This window comes from Leptopilina heterotoma, unplaced genomic scaffold (assembly GCF_015476425.1).
Source record: "Leptopilina heterotoma isolate Lh14 unplaced genomic scaffold, ASM1547642v1 Lhet_16, whole genome shotgun sequence".
Lineage (NCBI taxonomy): Eukaryota > Metazoa > Arthropoda > Insecta > Hymenoptera > Figitidae > Leptopilina > Leptopilina heterotoma.
In genome coordinates this window covers 1,871,598-1,893,319 of record NW_025110874.1, presented here as the reverse complement: position 1 = coordinate 1,893,319, position 21,722 = coordinate 1,871,598, and the positions used below count along the sequence as shown (strand labels likewise).

Sequence of the window (21,722 nt, the reverse complement as noted above, 5' to 3'; positions counted from 1 at the left end):
ACCAAAGGCGATTTGCCGCCCGGGTTTTGAGTGAGTGTGCGACGCTGTATCATGCAGTGCTGCATATGTCACATACACGTTCCAGTGGCTCTCGCTATTTTGTATATGTTGAGGCTTGAGGTTCACTCTCGGCGCGAGCAATTATTTCTGGCACCGGGACATAAAGCACTTCTTGGGTCCAAAAAACAACGAGCGAGTGAAAATACGTGGAAATTCATTTTCCAAAGGGGCGGGGCAGGGAGGAAATATGAAAAAATCATTATACTTGCGGTCGCCATGTTTAATTTCGGGCTTACCCTTATATTCCTATATGCACGCAAGAGAAAATTAGAAAGAACGTGTTGTAATAACCTTTCTCTTTAAAGAGCAATTTACTACGGTTTTGCGTATGCACACTAAAAGCAGAAAAGGGAAATTCAAATATTTTTCTTTGCATATTTAATTACTCTTGATTATTACAAGATTTGGTGCAAAAATATTTAACTTTTTGCCTGATCCTAAAGAATAATCTGATTCACTCTAAAAATTATTCGATTATACTCAAAAAAGATCTACTATATTTATTTACGATTTTCTTTAACTGGAAAATTATTCGAAAACATCCATAACTTCATTTTAAAATAAATATTTAATCATTATTTTTCCATATGAATTAAGATGGTCAAAAATTTCAAATTCAAACCTTTTTGAAATTAAACAATTAATAAAAAATTGTTATAAAACATGAAGAAATCGATCACTCCGAGTTTTATAATAATTTAAATTTCCATTAAAAATTAAAAAAAAATTGAATTATTTACAAAAAATCTAATAAAATCCTTCGCAAGAATTCAATTATTTTTTCAAGTAATAAAATATTTTACATGAATTCAATTATTTAAAAAAGTGTAATAAAATTTGTTGTAAGAATTCAATTTTTTTCGTAAATAATAAAAATTTTCACAGGATTTCAATTCTTTTTATTCAATTATAAATGAATTTCTCGAAAAATGTAAAATTATTTTCAAAAAGTATTTGAAAATTCTTGCAAGAATTTAATTACTTTTCATAAGTAGGTAATAAAATTTTTTGCTGAAAATTCAAATATTTTCAAAAACTACTATTTTATAATAAAATTTGTCAAAAGAATTTAATTATTTAAAAAATGCAATAAAGTTCGTTGCAAGAATTCAATTACTTTTCACAAATAATAAAATTCTTACCTGAAATTAAAATATTTTAAAAATCTACTATTTTGATAAATTTTTGTGAAAAGAATTCAATTAGTTAAAAAAAAAAAAAATGTAATAGAATTCGTTGCAAGAATTCAATTATTTAAAAAAAATATTATAAAATTCTTTACAAGAATTCAATTATTTTCATAAATAATAAAATATTTCACTGGAATTGAGTTATTAAAAAAAAATTCATTAAAATTCGTTGCAAGAATTCAATTATTTTCATAAAAAAAAATTTTTCACAGGATTTCAATTATTTTTATTACAATTTAAAATAAATTTCTCGAAAAATGTAATTAGCTTCAAAAAGTTTTGGAAAATTTTTTGCTAGAATTAAATTATATTTTACAAATAATGATGTTCTTCGCTGAAATTCAGTTATTTTCAAAATCTACTATTTTAATAAAATTTATTAAAAGAATTCAATTTTTTAAAAAAATTTAATAAATTTCGATGCCAGAATTTATAAATAATAAATCGATTATTGGGAAATTATTTAATTAAATATATTATAAGAAAATGAAATCTTCCAAAAATTAAAAAAAAAACTAAAATAAACTTTTTCAAAAAAAGTAATTATACAGAATTGTTATAGTTAAAAGTATGACAAATTTAGTTTTTCAAAGATTTTAATTTCAAACCGTTTCAAAATTCAATTATTTCTAAAAATCCATTCTGTAATATGCTTTTAATATTCAATTGATAATAAAAATTTTAACTAAAATTCATTTTTAAATCAATTTTTAATAGAAAATTTTACTAGAATTCAATTATTTAAATACAAAAATAAATAATTTATAGAATAAATGAATGTTTTTTTAAAATTGAATCCTCATAAAGAATTTTATCAATAAATTTTTAAATAATTGCATTCTTTCGACTAATTTGAATTAAAATTTTGAAAATAATTACATTTTTCGAGGAATTTAATTCAAATTTGATTAAAAATAATTGAAATTCTGCGATGAGATTTACTATTTATGAAAATAATTAAATTCCTGAGAACAGTTTTATTATTTATAAATATATAATTGAATTATTGCGAAGATATTTTTTAAAAATTTGTAAATAATCCAATTCGTGGAAAATTTTTATTATTTATACAAATAATCAAATGTTTGAGTAGAATTTTATTAACATTTTTTTTAAAATAATTGAATTCTTTTGGAAAATTTTATTAAAATAGGAGAAATTGAAAATAATTGAATTGAGTAAAAATTTTTTTAAAAATAATTGAAATTTCACCAAGAATTTTATTAAAATTTTTGAAAATAATTTGAATTTCGAAGAAGAATTTTACTAATTTTGAAAATAATAATTGAATTCTTGTGATGGACATTGTTAATTATGCGAAAATTATCGAGTTTCAAAATGAATTTTATTAAAATTCCTAAAAATAATTGAATTTCGGCGAAGAATTTTACTATATTTATGAAAATAATTGAAATGTTGACGACTATTTAAAAAATTTTTTGAAAATAATTGAATTTCTGCGAAGAATTTTATTAATTATGAAAATAATTGAATTTTATTAAAATTCTCGAAAATAATTGAATTTTGCTATTATATAGAAATAATGGAAATGTTTTCGCCATTTTTTATATATTTTTTGAAAATAATATTGAATTCTTGTGATGAATATTTTTAATTATGATAATAATTGAATTTTATTAAAATTTTTAAAAATAATTGAATTTAGGCGAAGAATTTTGCTATCTATAAAGCCAATTAAAATATTTACGACAATTTTTTTGAGATTTTTTTGAAAATAATTGAATTTTTACGAAGAATTTTATTAATTTTGAAAATAATTAAATTCTTTTCGCATATTTTTATTGAAATAGTAGATATTGAAAATAATCAAATTAAGGAAAATTTCTTTGAAAATAATTGAAATTTCTCCAAGAATTTAATTAAAATTGTTGAAAATAATTGAATCTCGAAGAAGAATTTTACTATTTATAAAGATAATTGAAATTCTGACGAGACTATGTAAAGTTATGAATACAACTCTCCTATGAAGAGTAATGTTCTTAATTGAAGAATTCAATAGAATTGAAAACAAAATAATTATAGTTGATTAATTATTTTGTTTTCAATTGTGAGGGGTATAGTTTGAAACAATTGCTTATTCCTTTTTTGTTTTACAATACCCAGAGTCAATTATTTTGTATTTTCGAAACTTGGATGTCAATTCTAGTTGCTCTTTACTTTTAACTGTACAGCCTGTTTGTTGTATTTCCTAATGCTTTATAACAGTCACATATTTCGCCCTCGACCCATTTGGCTCAATCATGTTTTGACACACTCTATTTTGTCCCATCCAATTTTTCCTACTCTCCACTTTTCCTAGTATAAAGTAAACTTGCTATACATATACAACAGTAGTCGTTGCCTAGCAACAGTATCGAAAAATAGTCAAGCAAATGATATTTCGTGACGGAAAACCGTTCAATGTTTTTTTAAGCGGGGTTTCGTTCTTTTACACACCGGGAAAATTACATTTTTCCAAGAAACTTTTGGAAAAAATGTAAAATTAAAGAAAAAGGAAAATTTGCAAAAACATTGTTATTTTTAAAAAAATTTATTTTTATCTATGCTTTATTTTACTAATTTTTTTTTATACTTTTCTCATTTTGTACATAATGCTTTCTCGTGGAAGCATTTACGGGAAATTTTCAAATTTTATTTTTATCACTTTTTTTTACGTTTAAATAAAGTTATTATTTGTCAGGAACATTTTCAAGTGAGAAAAATATCTTTTTGTGTTTTTTAGTATTAAATTGGAATAATGTATGGTAAAAATGCAATTTACAATATTCATAAAAAGAAAATGAAAATTTTCATTCTCAATGCTTATATGAAAAGAATACACAACAAATTTTAGCTTTCACTTTGCAGCGATTTTTAAAATTTTTTCTTTCCTCCCAGAAGAAAATAAGGATATAATAGAAAAAAATTTCAATTTGGATTTTCTCTTCTCCTGACTTTGAAGAAAAAATATTTATATCAATTTTTGGGGTATACAAATTTTTTGTTATACACTGTTAAAAATCTGACTCCAACTGAACAGAAAAAATATTAAAATGACGTTATTTCAATCTTACAAAGTATGAATGCTTGCATTTCATTGGTTTAAAGTTTAAACTATTTAAAGTTTTTAGTGAATCCAATAAAATGATTGAATTCATACTTTTTGAGATTAAAATTATATAATTTTTAATTACTATTATTATTTTTTTTATTATTTTATTATTATTATTATTATTATTATTATTATTATTATTATTATTATTATTATTATTATTAATTTGTTTAATAAAAAATTTAAAAAAATTTTTTTTTATAATAAAATAGATCTATGGGATGATCTATTTGATTGATTTTTTAAAAAAAAAATTTTTTATTTATTTATTTTCTTTTCGGTGTAGAGTTGGAGTCCAATTTTTAACAGTGTATTTTTCTTTACAAGAATTTATCTTGCATTTTCCGAAATTTTCCATGGAAAGCTAATAAAATACTTTTGATTTTATACATTAATTTGTTTTCTCCATTCACACTCGAGGCATTTTATTTTTCTTCAAAGTCAACACTTTTTATATTAGTTTCTTAAAAGAATAACTAAATGTGACGGCTATTCATATTATAATAATTCATCGAGATTTTTCTTTCACCCTCGCACTTTTTCACACAGCACCGGAAAAGTGCAGAGAGTAACATTTTCTTATACCCTTCAGCACGAAATTCCCCTTCGCCTTATAGTGTGGTGGTGTAGGTATAAGTTTATGAAAGGAAACAGACTGCTTCAGCAGGGAAGGGTGATTTCCAGACGCGTTCCAAATACGTAAAAACGTTTTTGTTTAATAAGCATGAAAAGCATAAAAATCAAGTCTAACACTACCGTGTCAGTGGTTTCTATAATTAAATACCTTTCGGACTTGAGGAGGTTGAAATTTATATTGTAACTCTGACATCATTCTTTTTGTGGGGGAAATTACAAAAAAATTTCATATAAAAATCAATACAGGGTTGCTACAAAATATTTCATTTTGTTTTTCCTTGATTTTCAGACAAAATTTTGATTTTTTCGCAATCAAATTATTCGAAAACATCAATGTAATTTCTTTTTTTAATTATTATTATTTTTCCATAGGAATTAAAATTCTTCAAAACATTCAAATTCAAACATTTTTAAAATTCAACAACTTATAAAAGAATATTATTATAAAACATGAAGATATCGATCACTTATAGAGTCGAAGACTCGGAGTGATCGATTTCTTCATATTTTATGATAATTAAAGATGAGAGAGTGATAAAATCATTATTTTATATATTATCAGAATATTGTTACTGTAACTAATTCAAAATTATTTTCATCATTTCAATTCAATTATTATATGTTCTACAATTTTTAAATAAAATTCTTCTTGAAATCAATTATTCTTAATGATTTTTGATAAAGTTGCTTTGATAACTTCTACTTTCAAATTAATTTTTTTGCAATTAAATTTTACCAAATTTTGATTAATTGGAATTTCTTCAATTAAATATACATTAAAAAATGAAAATTTTAAATAATTTTAAAAAATTTGTATTAAGCTTTTTGAAAACAAATTAGTACCATAGAATTTTTAATTAAAAGTATAAAAAATTCAGATTTTCAAACATTTTAGTTTGAAACCTTTACAAAATTCAATTATTTTATCTAAACTTTAACTAAAAAATGAAAATATTAAATAATTTTTAAATCAATTTTTATTAGAAAATTCTACGAGAATTCAATTAATTAACTACAAAAATTAATAATTTATTCAATAATTGAATGTTTCTTAAAGTTGAATTCTTATACATAATCTTACCAACAAATTTTTTAAATAATTGAATTCCTTCGACGGATTTTTGAAAAAAAAATTTAAGATTAATTACATTTTACGAGAAATGCGATTAAAATTGTATTAAAAATAATTGAAATTCTGCAATAAATTTTATTATTTATGAAAATAATTGAATTATTGCGAAGAATTAAATAAAAAAGTTTCAAACAATTTATTTTTTTCTAAAAAATTTATGAAAATTTTATTTTTAATAATTGAATTCCTGTAAAAATTTCATTACATACTTTAGAAAATAATTGAATACCGATTCGTGTAGAACTTTGTCAAAATTTTTTTTAAATGATTGAATTCTTTTGGAAAATTGTATTAAAATAGTAGGTATACAAATTATTGAATTAAGAAAATCAAATCAAATTAAAATCAACTGGGACGTAAAAGTTTATTCAATATGAATCAAGAAACATTTTTGAAAATAATTGTAAATTTTGCCATGAAATTTATTAAAATTTTTGAAAATAATTGAAACTTTGGCATGAATTTTATTGAAACTTTTGAAAACAATTGAATATTATTACTTTTGAAAATAATTAAATTTCTGCAAAGAATTTTATTAATTTAAAAAATAATTGAATTCATGTGATGAATATTTTTAATTATGAAAATAATTGAATTTTACAATGAATTTCATAAAAATTCATGAAAATAATTGAATTTTATAAAAATCCATGACAATAATTGAAATTCAGCAAAAACTTTTTCTATTTCTAAAGATAATTGAAGTTTTGACTTTTTTTTAGATTTTTTGAAAATAATTGAATTTTGGAGAAAAATTTTATTAATTTTGAAAATAATTGAATTTTTGTGATGAATATTGTTAATTATGAAAATAATTGAATTTTACAATGAATTTCAATAAAATTCTTTAAAATAATTGAATTTTGGCGAAGAATTTTGCTATTTTTAAAAATAATTGAAATGTTGACGAGAATTTTATTAAAATTTATGAAAATAATTGAATTTCGGCAAAGAATTTTTCTATGTCTAAAGATAATTGAAATGTTCCTGACAATTTTTTTAGATTTTTTGAAAATAATTGAATTTCTGCGAAAAATGTTATTAAGTTTGAAAATAATTGAATTCTCGTGATGAATATTGTTAATTATGAAAATAATTGAATTTAACAATGAATTTCATTAAAATTCTTGAAAATAATTGAATTTTAGCGAAGAATTTTTTTGCTATTTCTAAAGATAATTGAAATTTTGACGACAATTTTTTTAGATTTTTTGAAAATAATTGAATTTTGGCGAAAATTTGTATTAATTTTGAAAATAAATGAATTTCTGTGATGAATATTGTTAATTATGAAAATAATTGAATTTTACAATAAATTTTATTAAAATTCTTGAAAATAATTGAATTTTGGCGAAGAATTTTTCTATTTCTAAAAATAATTGAAATTTTGACATATTTTTGAAATTTTTTGAAAATAATTGAATTTTGGTGAAGAATTTGATTAATTTTGAAAATAATTGAATTCTTGTGATGAATATTGTTAATTATGAAAATAATTGAATTTTGCAATGATTTTTATTAAAATTCATGAAAATAATTGAATTTTGGCGTAGAAATTTTTTGCTATTTATAGAGATAATTGAAATTTTGACAATTTTTTTAGATTTTTTCAAAATAATTGAATGTTTAGAAAGAATTTTGATATTTATTAAGAATTCTTTCAAAGAATTTCTGAAACATTTTTAAAATTAAAACTAATTTCGACAGAATTGAAATTAAAATTTTCAAAAAAATACTTCGTTAAATGATTTATGTATGAGTAATAACTTTATGTCAGTTCTGCAATCGAATTAAGTTATTCAAAATAAATTATTGTCAAAAATAAAAAAAATCAAAACCGAATCAATTTGAAAACATTTCGAAAAAATAATATCCTTCGATGGATTATTTTAATCCTTGATGCGGATTAGAGCGTTGCAGATTATTTTAATCCATTTTGGTGTTAAAATAATACCCGCCACAATTTTCTATACGACGATGGAAAATGCGCTGGACTAACTTTTGTTTTTAATCGTTTGTCGGATTCTTGCTTCCATTCAAAAAAGCAATTTCTATATACCTTCGCAGTTAAAATTCTAAACGAGATTATAGACTACCATTGTATTAGTTTCTAATTTTCCACATTATCGATGAAAAAAGGAAACTCCATTGTGAGATGATGTTTTTCCAGTGTATACTGCCAAACTAATTTATATAGATATACCTGAAAAGACGATCGAGCGGATTGTTGAGCGAAACACGTAGCGGAACTCGAGAGTGAGGAACAATTTATTTCACCTATACCGCTATATATAGCGCAGATGCTTTTCCCGGGATCCATTAATCGTCCCGAGCAGTCCCGAGATCGTCGACGACGTTGACGAGTGGCCTCGCGCGATTTCCTGAAGGCAGGCGGAGTTCCGCTTTTCTCACTTAATGCCGCAGTGGAAACGGAATCCTCCAACTTTCATATATATATCTATATGTTTGTATGAACCTACCAACTATCCTCATCCAAAATGAACCGATAATGACAGGGAGATAATTCGACCCGAAACGACCTATCGGATCCATCCCTATGTTTCTAACACCCGGAGAGAGCCCCCCTCTCTCGCCTACCCAAATTTCCTGTTTCAAATCGATTTCAAATTCTTCATTAAAGGACTTTGATTCGAAAATTGTTCGAAATTTCTTTTCAGCTGCAGTTTATACACAATCAACTTTTGACAATTTCATTCCAACTTTTTTCATATAGTGTATTTTAATGATTTATTTGTTTTTTTGTTAAAAATTGTGAAGAAGAAAAATTTGAATAATATCGATTTGAGAAAGGAGTTTTAATAATAGCGATTTAATAGAATAGTAATAAAGTTAAAAAAATTAAAATGAATATTCATTTTCAATAATCTTCAAGAAAATAGTTTATACGTATACTAAACTAACAACTGTACACTGAAAAAAATTTAGTTGAATGGTAAGTAGTTAAATTAATTACTTTTTTAGTTATGCGCTCACAGTTTGCTTGGAAGTATCAAATTGATACTAAAGTCTATCAATTTGATAAAAAAAGTTTAGAACAATTTTTTATTTGATCCACATTTTGGTATTAAATTGATATACTTTAGTATCAATTTGATACTTTCAATAAAACTGTGGCTAACAATGTTTGTGCAGTTGATTTCACTGCAAAAATCAGATCTAAGAATGTATAGTTGTTGCAATCGGATTTTATAATTGGTTTGTAATTTAGAGGAGCATGATTATTCCCCAAATGTCATTTGACCGAATTGTCATTTTACCGAATTGCATTTATCCGAACTGTTATTTTAACGAAATGTCACTTTTGCAAATCGACATTTTTACGAATTGCCACTTTTGCGAAAAGTCATTTTTACGAATTGTCATTTTTACGAATAGTTATTGTTCCGAAATGTCATTTTTTAAATTGTCAATTTTACGAAATGTCGAATTTTTGCAAAAATGACAATCCGTAACAGTGACATTTCGTAAAAATGACAATTCGAAAAAATGTCAGTTCGCATAAATGACAATTCGCAAAAATGACAATTCAAAAAATGACTCCGTAAAAGTGACAATTCGTGAAAATGGCGATTTGCAAAAATGACAATTCGTAACAGTGACATTTCGTAAAAATGACAATTCAAAAAAATGTCAGTTTGCATAAATGACATTTCGTAAAAATGATATTTCGCAAAAATGACTTTTCGCAAAAGTGACAATTCGTAAAAATGTCAATTTGCAACAGTGACATTTCGTAAAGATGACAATTCGAAAAAATGACATTTCGGAATAATAACTATTCGTAAAAATGCCAATTCGTAAAAATGATATTTCGCAAAAATGACTTTTCGTAAAAGTGTCAATTCGTAAAGATGACGATTCGCAAAAGTGACATTTCGTTAAAATAACAGTTCGGATAAATGCAATTCGGTAAAATGACAGTTCGGTCAAATGACATTTGGGAAATAATCATATGCGCCTCGTAATTTAACTACAAAATCTGATTGCAACAACTACATTCTTAGATCTTTTAACATTTTTTGGTAGTCAATTTTTAAATTCAGTTAAGAACATATTGAATTATTGAGAGTAGTTGAAAAGTAGTCAAATCATACTAGAAATTTTTTTGAGTGCAACAAAAGTGATCAATTAGAGTAATAATTTAAATTTTTCCACCTGCTTTAAAATTATCATAATTTCCAACAATAGTTTTTAGATAATGCAATAATAAGTTTTAATTAATGGCACTTCTGAAGATAAAATGTTCAAGTAATGATACTTTCAAACAATCGTAGTTTTAATTAATGATAGTTTCTAATAGAATTTTAGGTCAATTATATCTAGTTTCAAAACAATTGTTGCCTTTACTTCGCACCCCTTTTGTTCGAGAATTTACGACACTTGCAGTTGATGATGTCAGCTTGCACAGTGACCTGAGAGAGTTCTATGTATGAAAATATTTTACTACTGCATTTATGAGATTCTTGTGATTCTGAATCTTATAGATATAATGCCTTAAAAATTAAAATATCAATATACAAGGAGAGAAAATATAAATTTTGTAAAAGTATTTTAGAATTTGGGGAAAAAGTGCAACAAACCGAAATTTTAACATAGAAAATACTAAACAGTGAAAGAATGAAATTTCATAATAATGAAATTTAGTAAAGTTATATTAGAATTTAACTATAAAATTTTAGATAATCTAACAATATTTGTACAGTAAATTTTACTATTTCTCATGTAGTAAAAATTTATAATTCAAGCAACTAAAAAAAGTAGTTGAATTTCAAAAATAACTACAAAATCTTATTGCATTAACGAAATTCTTGGTTCTTTTAACTACTTTCTGGTGGTCAATAAAAATTTTTTAATTCTTATTGAACTTATTTGACTTATTGAACTGAGCAGAGTAGTTTGAAAGTAGTTAAATTTATTAAGAATTTTTTTTCTATAGGAAAGTAAACAAAACCCGATTGCCTCGAGTCGCGATAAGTGTATAAGTTAAAATGGGAATTTTATGCTCCCTCGCAGTAGGTTAACGACAAGTTGCAATAGGTCGATGCAAGAAATGTTCGAAGAAGAGCTTTAAACTGGGCAGTGCGAAAATTTACGACTTCAAGTTGAGGTAGAGATTCGTCCTAAAAGTCGTATTTATCTCCCGGCGAGATCATCTTCTTTGGTCTACTATATAGCAAAGATTCATTTCCTTTCAAGTTACACGTTAAATGGTTTGCAATCACATGAAAGATCTAATATATATATTATACTGTGTATCACGTTTTCAGAGAGAGAGAGAGAGAGCTTGAAATTCGGCCACGTTTTTCAATTTCATCAAAAGATCGCTTTTCCAGCTATTTTTGAATGAAAATCTTTCAACTCTCGAATCATGAATGCTCATGCTCTGAATGTGTAAGACGTCTTCTTTTACGTCTACCTAATTTTACTTGTATTTTATTTTTCACTTTGAAATCACAAAAATGAACTAAATTATTTTTATTAAAAATCAGTGCATATATTTCAGACTTCGCACTAATAATAAAATTTCACACAGAAAAATGAATTTCGAATAGCATTTTCAAAAAAATTTCGAAAAAATCAATTATTTAAGAAAATTTTTACACAATTCTTCACAATAATTCAATTACATTCACTAATAATAACATTTTTCATAGAAATTCCATTTTTAAAAAGTAAATTTTTGATGAAATTCTTAACAAGAATTCAATATTTTCATAAATAATTCAATTATTTAAAATAAAATTTTCATACTATTGAAAATTCAATTATTTTCGGGAATTTTAATAAAATTCAATTATTTCCATAATTAACAATATTCATCACAAGAATTCAATTATTTTTAAAATTAATAAAATTCTTTGCAATTATTTTCAAAAAATCTAAAAAAAATTGTCAACATTTTAATTATCTTTAATTCTTTATAAATAGCAAAATTCTTCGCCGAAATTCAATTATTTTCGGGAATTTTAATAAAATTCAATTATTTTCATAATTAACAATATTCATCACAAGAATTCAATTATTTTCAAAAATAACAAAATTTTTCACAGAAATTTAATTCTTTTTAAACATTTTAATAAAATTTTTCACAATAATTCAATTATTTTTTAACCTTTTTAATAAAATTCTTTGCAACTTTTCATTTATTTTCATAAATAATAAAATTCATCGCATGATATCAATTATTTTTAATACAGATTTATAGGAATTGCTCAAAAAATGTTATTATTCTTAAAAATTTAATTTCAATTCCTCGAAAAAAATCAATTTTATTTGAAAATAATGCTTTTTTTAATTCTTTGGAAGAAGTTTTTGCAATTACTTAATTATTCTTTTAAATTTTAGTAAAATTCTTCCCAAGATTTCAATTATTTACATAAATAATTCTTCGAAAGAGTTCAATTATGTCAATTAATAACAAAATTAGTCCTAAAAATTCAATTATTTTGAGGCATTTTAATAAAATTCTTTGCAAAATTTAAATATTTTCATAAACGACAATATTCTTCTTTGAAATTCAATTATTTTTAAAAGTAATAAATTTCTTCTTGGAAATTCAATTATTTTCAAAAATTCTAATAAAATCATTCGCAAGAATTCAATTATTTTCATGAATAGTAAAATGCTTTTTATAGGAATTCAATAAATTAAAAAAAAACAATTAAATAAAATGCCACACAGACATTCAATTTCAAAAATTTCAATAGAATTCTTTGTTAAATTTAATTATTTTCAAAAACTTTCCGCAATTCAATGATCTTCAATATCTACTATTTTCATAAAATTTTCAAACAAAATTCAATTATTAAAAAAAAATTTTGTAAAAATCTTCATAAGAATTCAATTTTTTTCATAAATTGTAGAAAAAAAAAAATTGTATTATCACAATAATAGTAACGATAATGTTGGCAATGCGGCTATTTAATTTATTTTCTTTTGTAACACTCTTAGTACTTTGTACGACTGGGCTCTGCTAAAAACTTTGCCCGTTTATGAATAAATAAATAAATAAATAAATAATAAAAATTTCTCAGGAATTCAATTGTTTAAATTAGAATTTGCATAAAATTAGTCAAAAGAAATCAATTATTTAAACTTAATTTTTATAAAATTCTTCGCAAGAATTAAATTATTTTTATAAATATTTAAATTCTTTCATGAATAATAAAATTCGTTGCAGATATTCAATTTATTAGCAGGATAAGAAAGATGTAAATATTTTTGATGAAAAGTAGGAAAAAGTCAGGAAAATAAAATATAGAATGGAATTTTTCGTCAGTTTTGTGAAGTGTCTAAAACGAGTTTTTTTTTGTCGTCAAGTTTAATTTTTTTATAACTACTTTTTACTACTTTTTTTTAGTTTGAAAGCTATTTTTTACTACGTTTGTAAAATTAATTATCGTCTGTGAAGTCTGATATTTTTTAAATTATTTTTTCTCAATGCAGTTTTTTCTTTTATAAAAATTCACTACTTTGTAACTATATCCATATACTGCAAAAATAAGTGTCTTATTTGATATCTTAAAATAAGATGTAAGATGGAAAAATGGTATCTTACATTTTAAAATAAGATGTTTTCTAAAGTATCTTACTAATTTTTAAGATGTTTTATACGTCTTAGATATTTCTTCTATCTTAAAAAAGTAAGATACTTCTGTAAGTTTTTTAAAGTATCTTAATTAAGATGTTTCTGTCTCAATAAGATGTTTAGCGATAAGATACTTGTGAATTGTAAGATGCGAATAAAATTTAAGTTACTAAAAACTAAGATGCATAAAATGTCTTACATATAAGCCCATAGTTAACCTCAAAACTTTTTTCCCAAAAAATATGATGAAAATGTGTACGAAGATACTTTAAACATCTTAAATTAAGATATTTTAAATAACTTAAAAGTGACTACAAAAACATCTTAGAAATATTGACTACCAAAACATCTTAAATAAGATACTTCTTTTTGCAGTGTAGTTGTTTTGAACTGTCATATAAGTGAATATGTACGCTATAGATTCAATAGCATAACTTTTTCTTTTTTAAAAAAATCTATTTTATCTAAATTTTTAAAAATTTGGATGTGTTTCTTTATATGTTTATTGCGTAAAAATTCTACAACTCCTTGTATTCTTGAAGAAAAGGGTGAGCTGAGTGTGTACTTTTTTCTTGCAAGCATAATTCAATTTTAATTGCGACACCAATTTCATTAAACCCAGATCATAATTCACCGAAATGTGGAGATATTGCTTCTTACTCGTAGTGCTCGTATATAGATGTATAAAAAAATGCACATAAGCGCTTGTAGTGTTTTTTTCTCTCTCTCTCTCTCTTGAAATAATAGGAAAATTACACCTATTTCCGCCATTTAAAATGGGGAGGAAATTGCAAGATAAGTAAACAGTAGGCACTACCTCAAGCAATAAGTTAGAATGTACGAAGGGAATCTCATAGCACGACATAGCAGCTGACAGCGAATGAGGCTCGCGTATACCTTCGTTGCAAATCGAAATGCAGAGGAGTATTGGTGAAACAGAAAGCTAGCAGTATATGGCAGTATAAAGGGGGTGAGAAATGACAAGACCAAGAGGGTATATAACGGGGATATTAGTTCGGGGTCGAAAAATATGACAGGCTTGCGTGCGGAGGTAAAGAATATGTTTTTGGGGTCTCCATTCTGACCGAGTCTCTCTCTCCCTGCTTTTCACTCTTTTCCTCCCTCATTTTCAGGGATAAAACCATAATACCTTCGCCCGAGTGCAGTTGTTACGTGGATATTGTATGAGAATGTGCCGAGACGCGTGCGCACGGGACCCCAAGAGGTGAATGCCCTTTTCTAGGCACCCTCGTCCTTCCGTCCCTCACTTCTCCTTTTCCAGTTGGCGATACACTCATCCTCTTATTTAATGTCAAAAACGGGATGCTTATGCACAAAAATCATGTCGGATGTGCGACCACGTAGAATATAGGTGCGAGTATTAGTGTTGCACTCCCTGCTGTCCCTTTTTGGCGAATGAACGCGTGCCCAAAAAAGATCAGGTACGATAAAAGACCCCTTGGACCAAGTGTCATAAATTTGTCCTTGCAGTTTGTTTGGCATTTAGTCGATCGTGATTTTTTCCGCTCTCTGGCATTGAAAAAAGTCTATAAATTAGATTAATAAATTAATCGACTTTTCTCGATGAGGGTGATTGCGATGTAATATATATCGAAACTTGCAGAAACTTTTGGAAAACTTTTTTCAAGGTCACAGGGGTTAGGGGCTAACGATTTTAGAGTTCTGGACCATCTCTTATCGCTAGAAAACACCGGTTGGTTCTACCTAACAAAAAGACCCATTAAATAATATTAATAATTTTTTTCATTTTTATGTTATATCCATAGTTTTTCTAAGGATATCGACATGAGACAAAAAACCTATCCAGGGTTGCCACGCTTTTCCTCATTTCAAATTCCCTAACTTTTTCAGGTTTTTAAAACTACATTTGTTGACAGCAAAAATTTAATTTTGTTTTTCCCTTACTTTCCCTTGAATTCCAGACAAAATATTCTTACTTTTTCTTCACTCTAAAGAATATTTTGATTCAGTTTAAAAATTATTACTCGGAAAAATATTCTATTACTTCTTTTTTAAATAAATATTCAATAATTATTATTATACTTATTTGAAATTAAACAATTTTAAAAAAATTGTTATAAAACATGAGGAAATCGATCACTCCGTAACCGTATGTCTTCGACTCGGAGCAATCGATATCTTCATGTTTTATAATAATTAATTAATTATTAAAGATGACCGACTGATAAAATTATTATTTTATATTATAAGAATTATGTTGCTACTGTAACTTCATAAAATTTATTTTTATCATTTCAATTCAATTATTTTTAACTAAAACTCTTCTTTAAATTTTTACTAATTACTAATTACTATACACGGAGAGAGAATATATATTAAATTTTGTAAAAATATTTTCAAATTAGGGAAAAAGTGCGACAAAGCGAAATTTTGATATAAAAAATACTAAACTTTAAAAAAAACTTAAATGTGAAATTTAGTATAATTATATCAAATATCAAGAATATTAATTAAATTCTAATATAACTTTAATAAATTTCACAAAACTTTTTTTAAAGTAAAGTATTTTCTATATCAAAATTTCGCTTTGTTGCACTTTTTCCCCAATTTGAAAATATTTTTACAAAATTTAATATATATTCTCTCTCCCTTGTAATTAATTATTTCTAATAATTTTTGAAAAATTTCTTTGAAAACTTTCAAATTTTTTTGTTTACAATTCAATTTTACGAAATTTCATAGATTATTCGGAAATTTTTCAATCAAATATATATTAGAAAATAAAAACTTCAAATAATTTCAAAAGTTCCATTAAACTTTTTTAAAAAAATTAAATCTATACACAATTTTCAGTTAAAAGTATGAAAAATTCAAACTTTTAAAGATTATAATTAGAAAGCTTTTCAAAATTCAATATTACTTCTAAAATTAAATAAATAAAATTATAAATTAACTGTTAAATTATTAGAAACGACTATTCATTAATAAAATCTGCATATTCTAAAGCAAAAAGTCAGTCACTAATTCAAATTAGAAAGTATATTTTTACTAATTAAAATTTAGTTTAATAATCAATTATTATTTAAAATTTTAACTGAAATGCATATATTGAAATCAATTTTTATTAGAAAATTTTACAAAAATTTAATTATTTAAATAAAAAAATAAATAATTTACTAAATAATCGAATGTTTCTCAAAATTAAATTCTGATAAAGAATTTTATTAACAAATTTTTAAATAATTAAAATTCTTTTGACAAAAATTTTAATAAATAATTGAATCTCTGTGAAAAATTTGATTGAATTGAAAAAAGTTTTTGAAAATAATTGAAATTTTGCCAAGAATTTGATTACTTTTGAAAATAATTGAATTCTTGAGACGAATTTTAATAATATATTTCTTTTTAAAATAATTTGAATTAAATTAAAAATTAAAAATGCATTGGACAATAATAATTAAATGCTAATAAATAAATTATACAAAGGCTTTTTATAAAATAATTGAATTTCTTTGATGAATATTAATAAAATTATTAAGGATAATTACATTTTTCAAGAAACATTAAAATTATTGTATTCAAAATAATTGGAATTCTGCGATGAGTTTTATTATTTACGAAAATAATTGAAAACCTGTATGGAATTTTATTATTTATGAAATTAATTGAATTCCTGGTTAAAAAAAAATGTTATTTTTTATGAAAATAATTGAAGAAAATTTATAAAAATTTATTTTTAAATTGAAGAAATTTATAAAAAATTTGTAAATAATAGAATTCCTGTGAAATTTTTATTATTTAATTCATTCATTCAAAATTAAAATTTTCTAAAATTTCGAATTAAAACCTTTTATAAAGTTCATCTAATTTATGAAAATTGTAAACGCAACTCTTTTAAAATTCAATTAATTTTGAAATATTTAAGTAAAATTAGATTTCAAGAATAAGCACAATAACTTTAGAGAACAATAATTTTACAGGATTCCGATCAAAATTCTCTGATTTTTCTAGGTTATTTCATCAGATGATGATTTACACGAGGATTGGTAATTTCATGTTTCCGTGGTCACTGATTACGAATCTGAAGTCTGTTTTTGAAAATCCAAAATAGCGGACCCAACATGGCAGATGAATTCTCTCTAAGCATTCAACAGATCTTCATGAAAATTTAGTAAACGGGTTTTTTCAGGTCGTTGATTACTATTCTAAAGGCAGTTTTTAAAAATCTAAAATAGCGGATCCAATGTAGCTAATGAAATTTTTATACATTCAATAGATCTTCATTAAAATTTGTTAGAGGGAGTTTTTCAGGTCGCTGACTACGAATCCGAAGTCAGTTTTTATAAATTCAATTTGGCGGATGAATCTGCTTGCACCAATTAATACATTCTTAGTTATCTTTTAACTACTCTGTTAGTCAATACAACTGTTTAAATTCAATTGAGGACTTATTGCACTCAATCAGGAAAAATATAAATTTTGTAAAATAACTTTCTTTAAACTTTATATGGTAAGTTCGTAGGAGATGATCCTATACGGAAGAGATGCGGTCAATTGAAATACGACACTGAATTCCTTGATAAATGTTCAAAATGTAAAAACAAGAATAGAAAAGTAATTTGAACGGTTGAAAACTAAGTTTAAGCTAAAAGCCAAAAATTAGAAGTATTGGCCATCTCTCCCGAACACATGTGGCCATATCTCTCCCGGACATTCCGGAACAGATGGCCAAATGCACTCTTCAAAAAATGTAAATTTTAAGATTATTCCCATGTGACTTTTCACATGGAAATAATCTTAAAATTTACATTTTTTGAAAAGTGCATTATTTTATTTTTCGACATTTTAAAGTTGAGTGTTTAATGATTATAATTATGGAAAAAGTTTAGACAAAAATCGCTCTTTTATAATTTTTACAATCCTTTATAAAAACTGCGACCATCTCCTCCGGATTTATCCTAGAATATTCAATAGAATTTATATATAGTATATTTCTATGAAATTCTATAGAAGTTTTTCGACTGGGAATAGTGAATTCGTTGTCAGCAAACCTTTTTAGTCTCACAGCGAACTTGTTAGATGTCCCTATTTCAACAAACCAAGTTTGCTGTGACAGCTAAAAGTTTGCTGCCACATCAAAGCTTTTCTCCGCGTGTGGTACTTGACAAAAATATTCAGCTCTAATGTTGTAAATGCAAAAGAAGAGGACCGATACTTTACCCTACATTTAAAAAAAATGTAATTTGGACATTAACAGATTTCTTCTATATACGTAAATTTAAATTAACATAGTAAGTTCATTTACAGATTTTACAAAAATTTAATTTCTATATAATAAAGATGATTATTTATTAATAATTAAGTAAAACTATAATTATAAATTACTTTTTCTTATCACAGTAAAAAGAAATATTTAAAAAGTCGTTAAACTTATTTCAATTTCAAGAAAATTGATGAAAATTTATTTCTTACATACATACTTCAATAAAATTATTTACCATTCTTGATGTGTAATAAAACTTTGTGGTTTCTTTCTTAATCTTCAAAATTTTAAAGTTACTATTCAATCTATTGTTTCTTTTATCCCGATGAACGATTTTAAATATATTTTTTTTAATATGATAGTCTTGTATTAGTTTGAATTTTACTTACATTTACGCTGATTGTTGTTACTAAACAATTGAGCAGACTCACCTGTAACAAAAAAGGAAAATATTCATTAAATTCATCATTCGTCAAAAACAATTTTTTAATTATTTTATAATACTATTTAATAGTTCTATAATAAAAGAATGAATTTCATTCATTTTTAAAAATTCAAAATAGTGGACAAATTTTTAAAAGAATCCGCACAAAATATAAATGCGTTATCCAACATTTTTAATAGATTAATTTTTTTTTACGTCAGAATTAGAATCAGCGATCCCAAAAACCTTTTTATACTAATTTTTATAAATATTTGTTTTTTGAAAAATTTTGTCCGACATATTGAATCCGACATTTTGAATTTCTTTTCTGACGTCATATTTGAATTTACTTAAATTCTTCTTCGAAATTCAATTATTTTCAATAATTTTACTAAAATTCTTGGCAAAATTTCAATTACTTTCAAAAATTTTCCTCAATCAATGATTTTCAATATTTACTATTTTAATAAAATTGTCCAAAAAATCCTCGAAAAATGTAATTGAGGCCTTGGATCCAATAACTCGCCCGACGCTCGGAGGAACGCGCAACTGCCAGTCAGTGAGCAGTGAGCGCCTCTGGGCCACTCACTGCTACCCGACTGGTATTACCGCGTGCCTTCGAGCGTCGGGCGAGTTATTGGATCCAAGGCCTCAATTGATGTTCTAAAAATTCTATTAAAATTTGTCAAAAGAATTCAATGGTTTAAAAATTTATTCATAAAATTCTTTATGAGAATTCAATTTCAAGAAACATTTAATTATTATTCAATAAATTACGTATTTTTCTACTTAAATAATTGAATTCTAATAGAATTCTCTAATCAAAAATTGATTTAAAAAATGAACTTTAGTTAAAATTTTAGATTATAATTAAATATTAAAAGCATTAGAACGTGAATTTTTAGAAATAATTAAATTTTGAAAAGGTTTTAAATTAAAATCTTTGACAATCGGAATTTTTCATATTTTCAACTAACAATTCTGTGGAATTAATTTTTTTTTAAAAGTTTAATTGCGGACTTTTTTTGGAATTATTTCAAGTTTTTATTTTATTGAAGAATTTACGAATAATTGAAATTTTGTGTAAAATTGAATTGTAAACAAATGAATTTGAAAATTCTCAAAGAACTTTTTCAAAAATTATATAAAAAATAATGTAAATTATTTTAATAAATAATAAATAAATTAATAAAGTTTTTTTTAATTATTGCAGAAATTAAATTATTTTTTAAAAGTAATAATATTCTTCGCAAAAATGAAATATTGTTTAAAAATAATAAAATTCTTTTTAGGTATTTAATAATTATTTTCACAAATAACAAAACTCATCGAAGAATTTCTATTATTTTTTATACAATTTTAATCGAATTTTTCGAAAAATGTAATTATTCTTAAAAATTCTTAAAAATTTTATTAAAATTCGTCGAAAGACAAATAAGAATTTAATTTTAGGAAACATACAATAAATAAATTTTTTCTTTTTATATTTAAATAATATTGATTTCTAGTAGAATTTTCTAATAAAAATTAATTTAAAAATGAATTTCAGTTAAAATTTTAGATAATAATTGAATATTAAAAGTGTGAATTTTTAGAAATAATTGAATTTTGAAATTAATTTTTTTGAAAAAGTTTAATTGAATTTTTTGTTTACAGCATGTGACTGTTACAGAAATCAATGTTAATTTTTTCGACCACTTTTCTCTTAAAATATTAAATAAATTAAGCTAGTTTTTTGTGAATAACTCTAAAATATAATAAAGAAGAGCAGTGATGTACAAAAGTTTTAATAATTCTAAAATAAATTATAAAAAAATACTTTGAAATCGGAAAAGACGAGAAATTGATTAAAAGTGATTTTGAGAACTGATAATTTTAAAGTTATTTTTTAATAAATAATTTTAAAAATATTAAAACTTTTTCACATCATTGCCCTTCTTTATGATATTTTAGAGTTATTCACAAAAAACTAGCTTAATTTATTTAATATTTTAAGAGAAAAGTGGTCGAAAAAATTAACATTGATTTCTGTAACAATCAATTGCTGTTTATATTATTTGAAGTTTCTATTTTCTAACATGTAATTAATTAAAAAATTTACGAATAATTGAAATTTCGTCAAATTGAATATTGTAAACAAATGGATTTGAAAATTGTCAAAGAACTTTTTTGAAAATTATTCAAAATAATCGATTTAAAGAAGAATTTTATAGTTAAAAATGCGCTTGAAAATTATAATTCAATTTATAATGATTTTATCACTCGGCCATCTTTAATTATTATAAAATATGATAAGAAATCGATCACTTTGAGT

The 21,722-nt window shown here is 23.9% G+C and overlaps 1 protein-coding gene across 4 annotated transcripts in view; it reads right to left on the bottom strand.

The window, feature by feature from the left end:
• LOC122498776 (cytoplasmic polyadenylation element-binding protein 2) overlaps positions 1-21,722 on the bottom strand; it is a 507,210-nt gene that overhangs the window by 67,965 nt on the left and 417,523 nt on the right. For 2 of the 4 annotated variants that reach the window (XM_043606687.1, XM_043606688.1), the window contains one exon: positions 19,374-19,415. The exons of the other annotated variants lie outside the window; for them this stretch is intronic. In XM_043606687.1, coding sequence (XP_043462622.1) covers positions 19,374-19,415 — 42 coding nt within the window. The remainder of the gene's footprint in view (positions 1-19,373; positions 19,416-21,722) is intronic. 4 annotated transcript variants of the gene reach the window in all.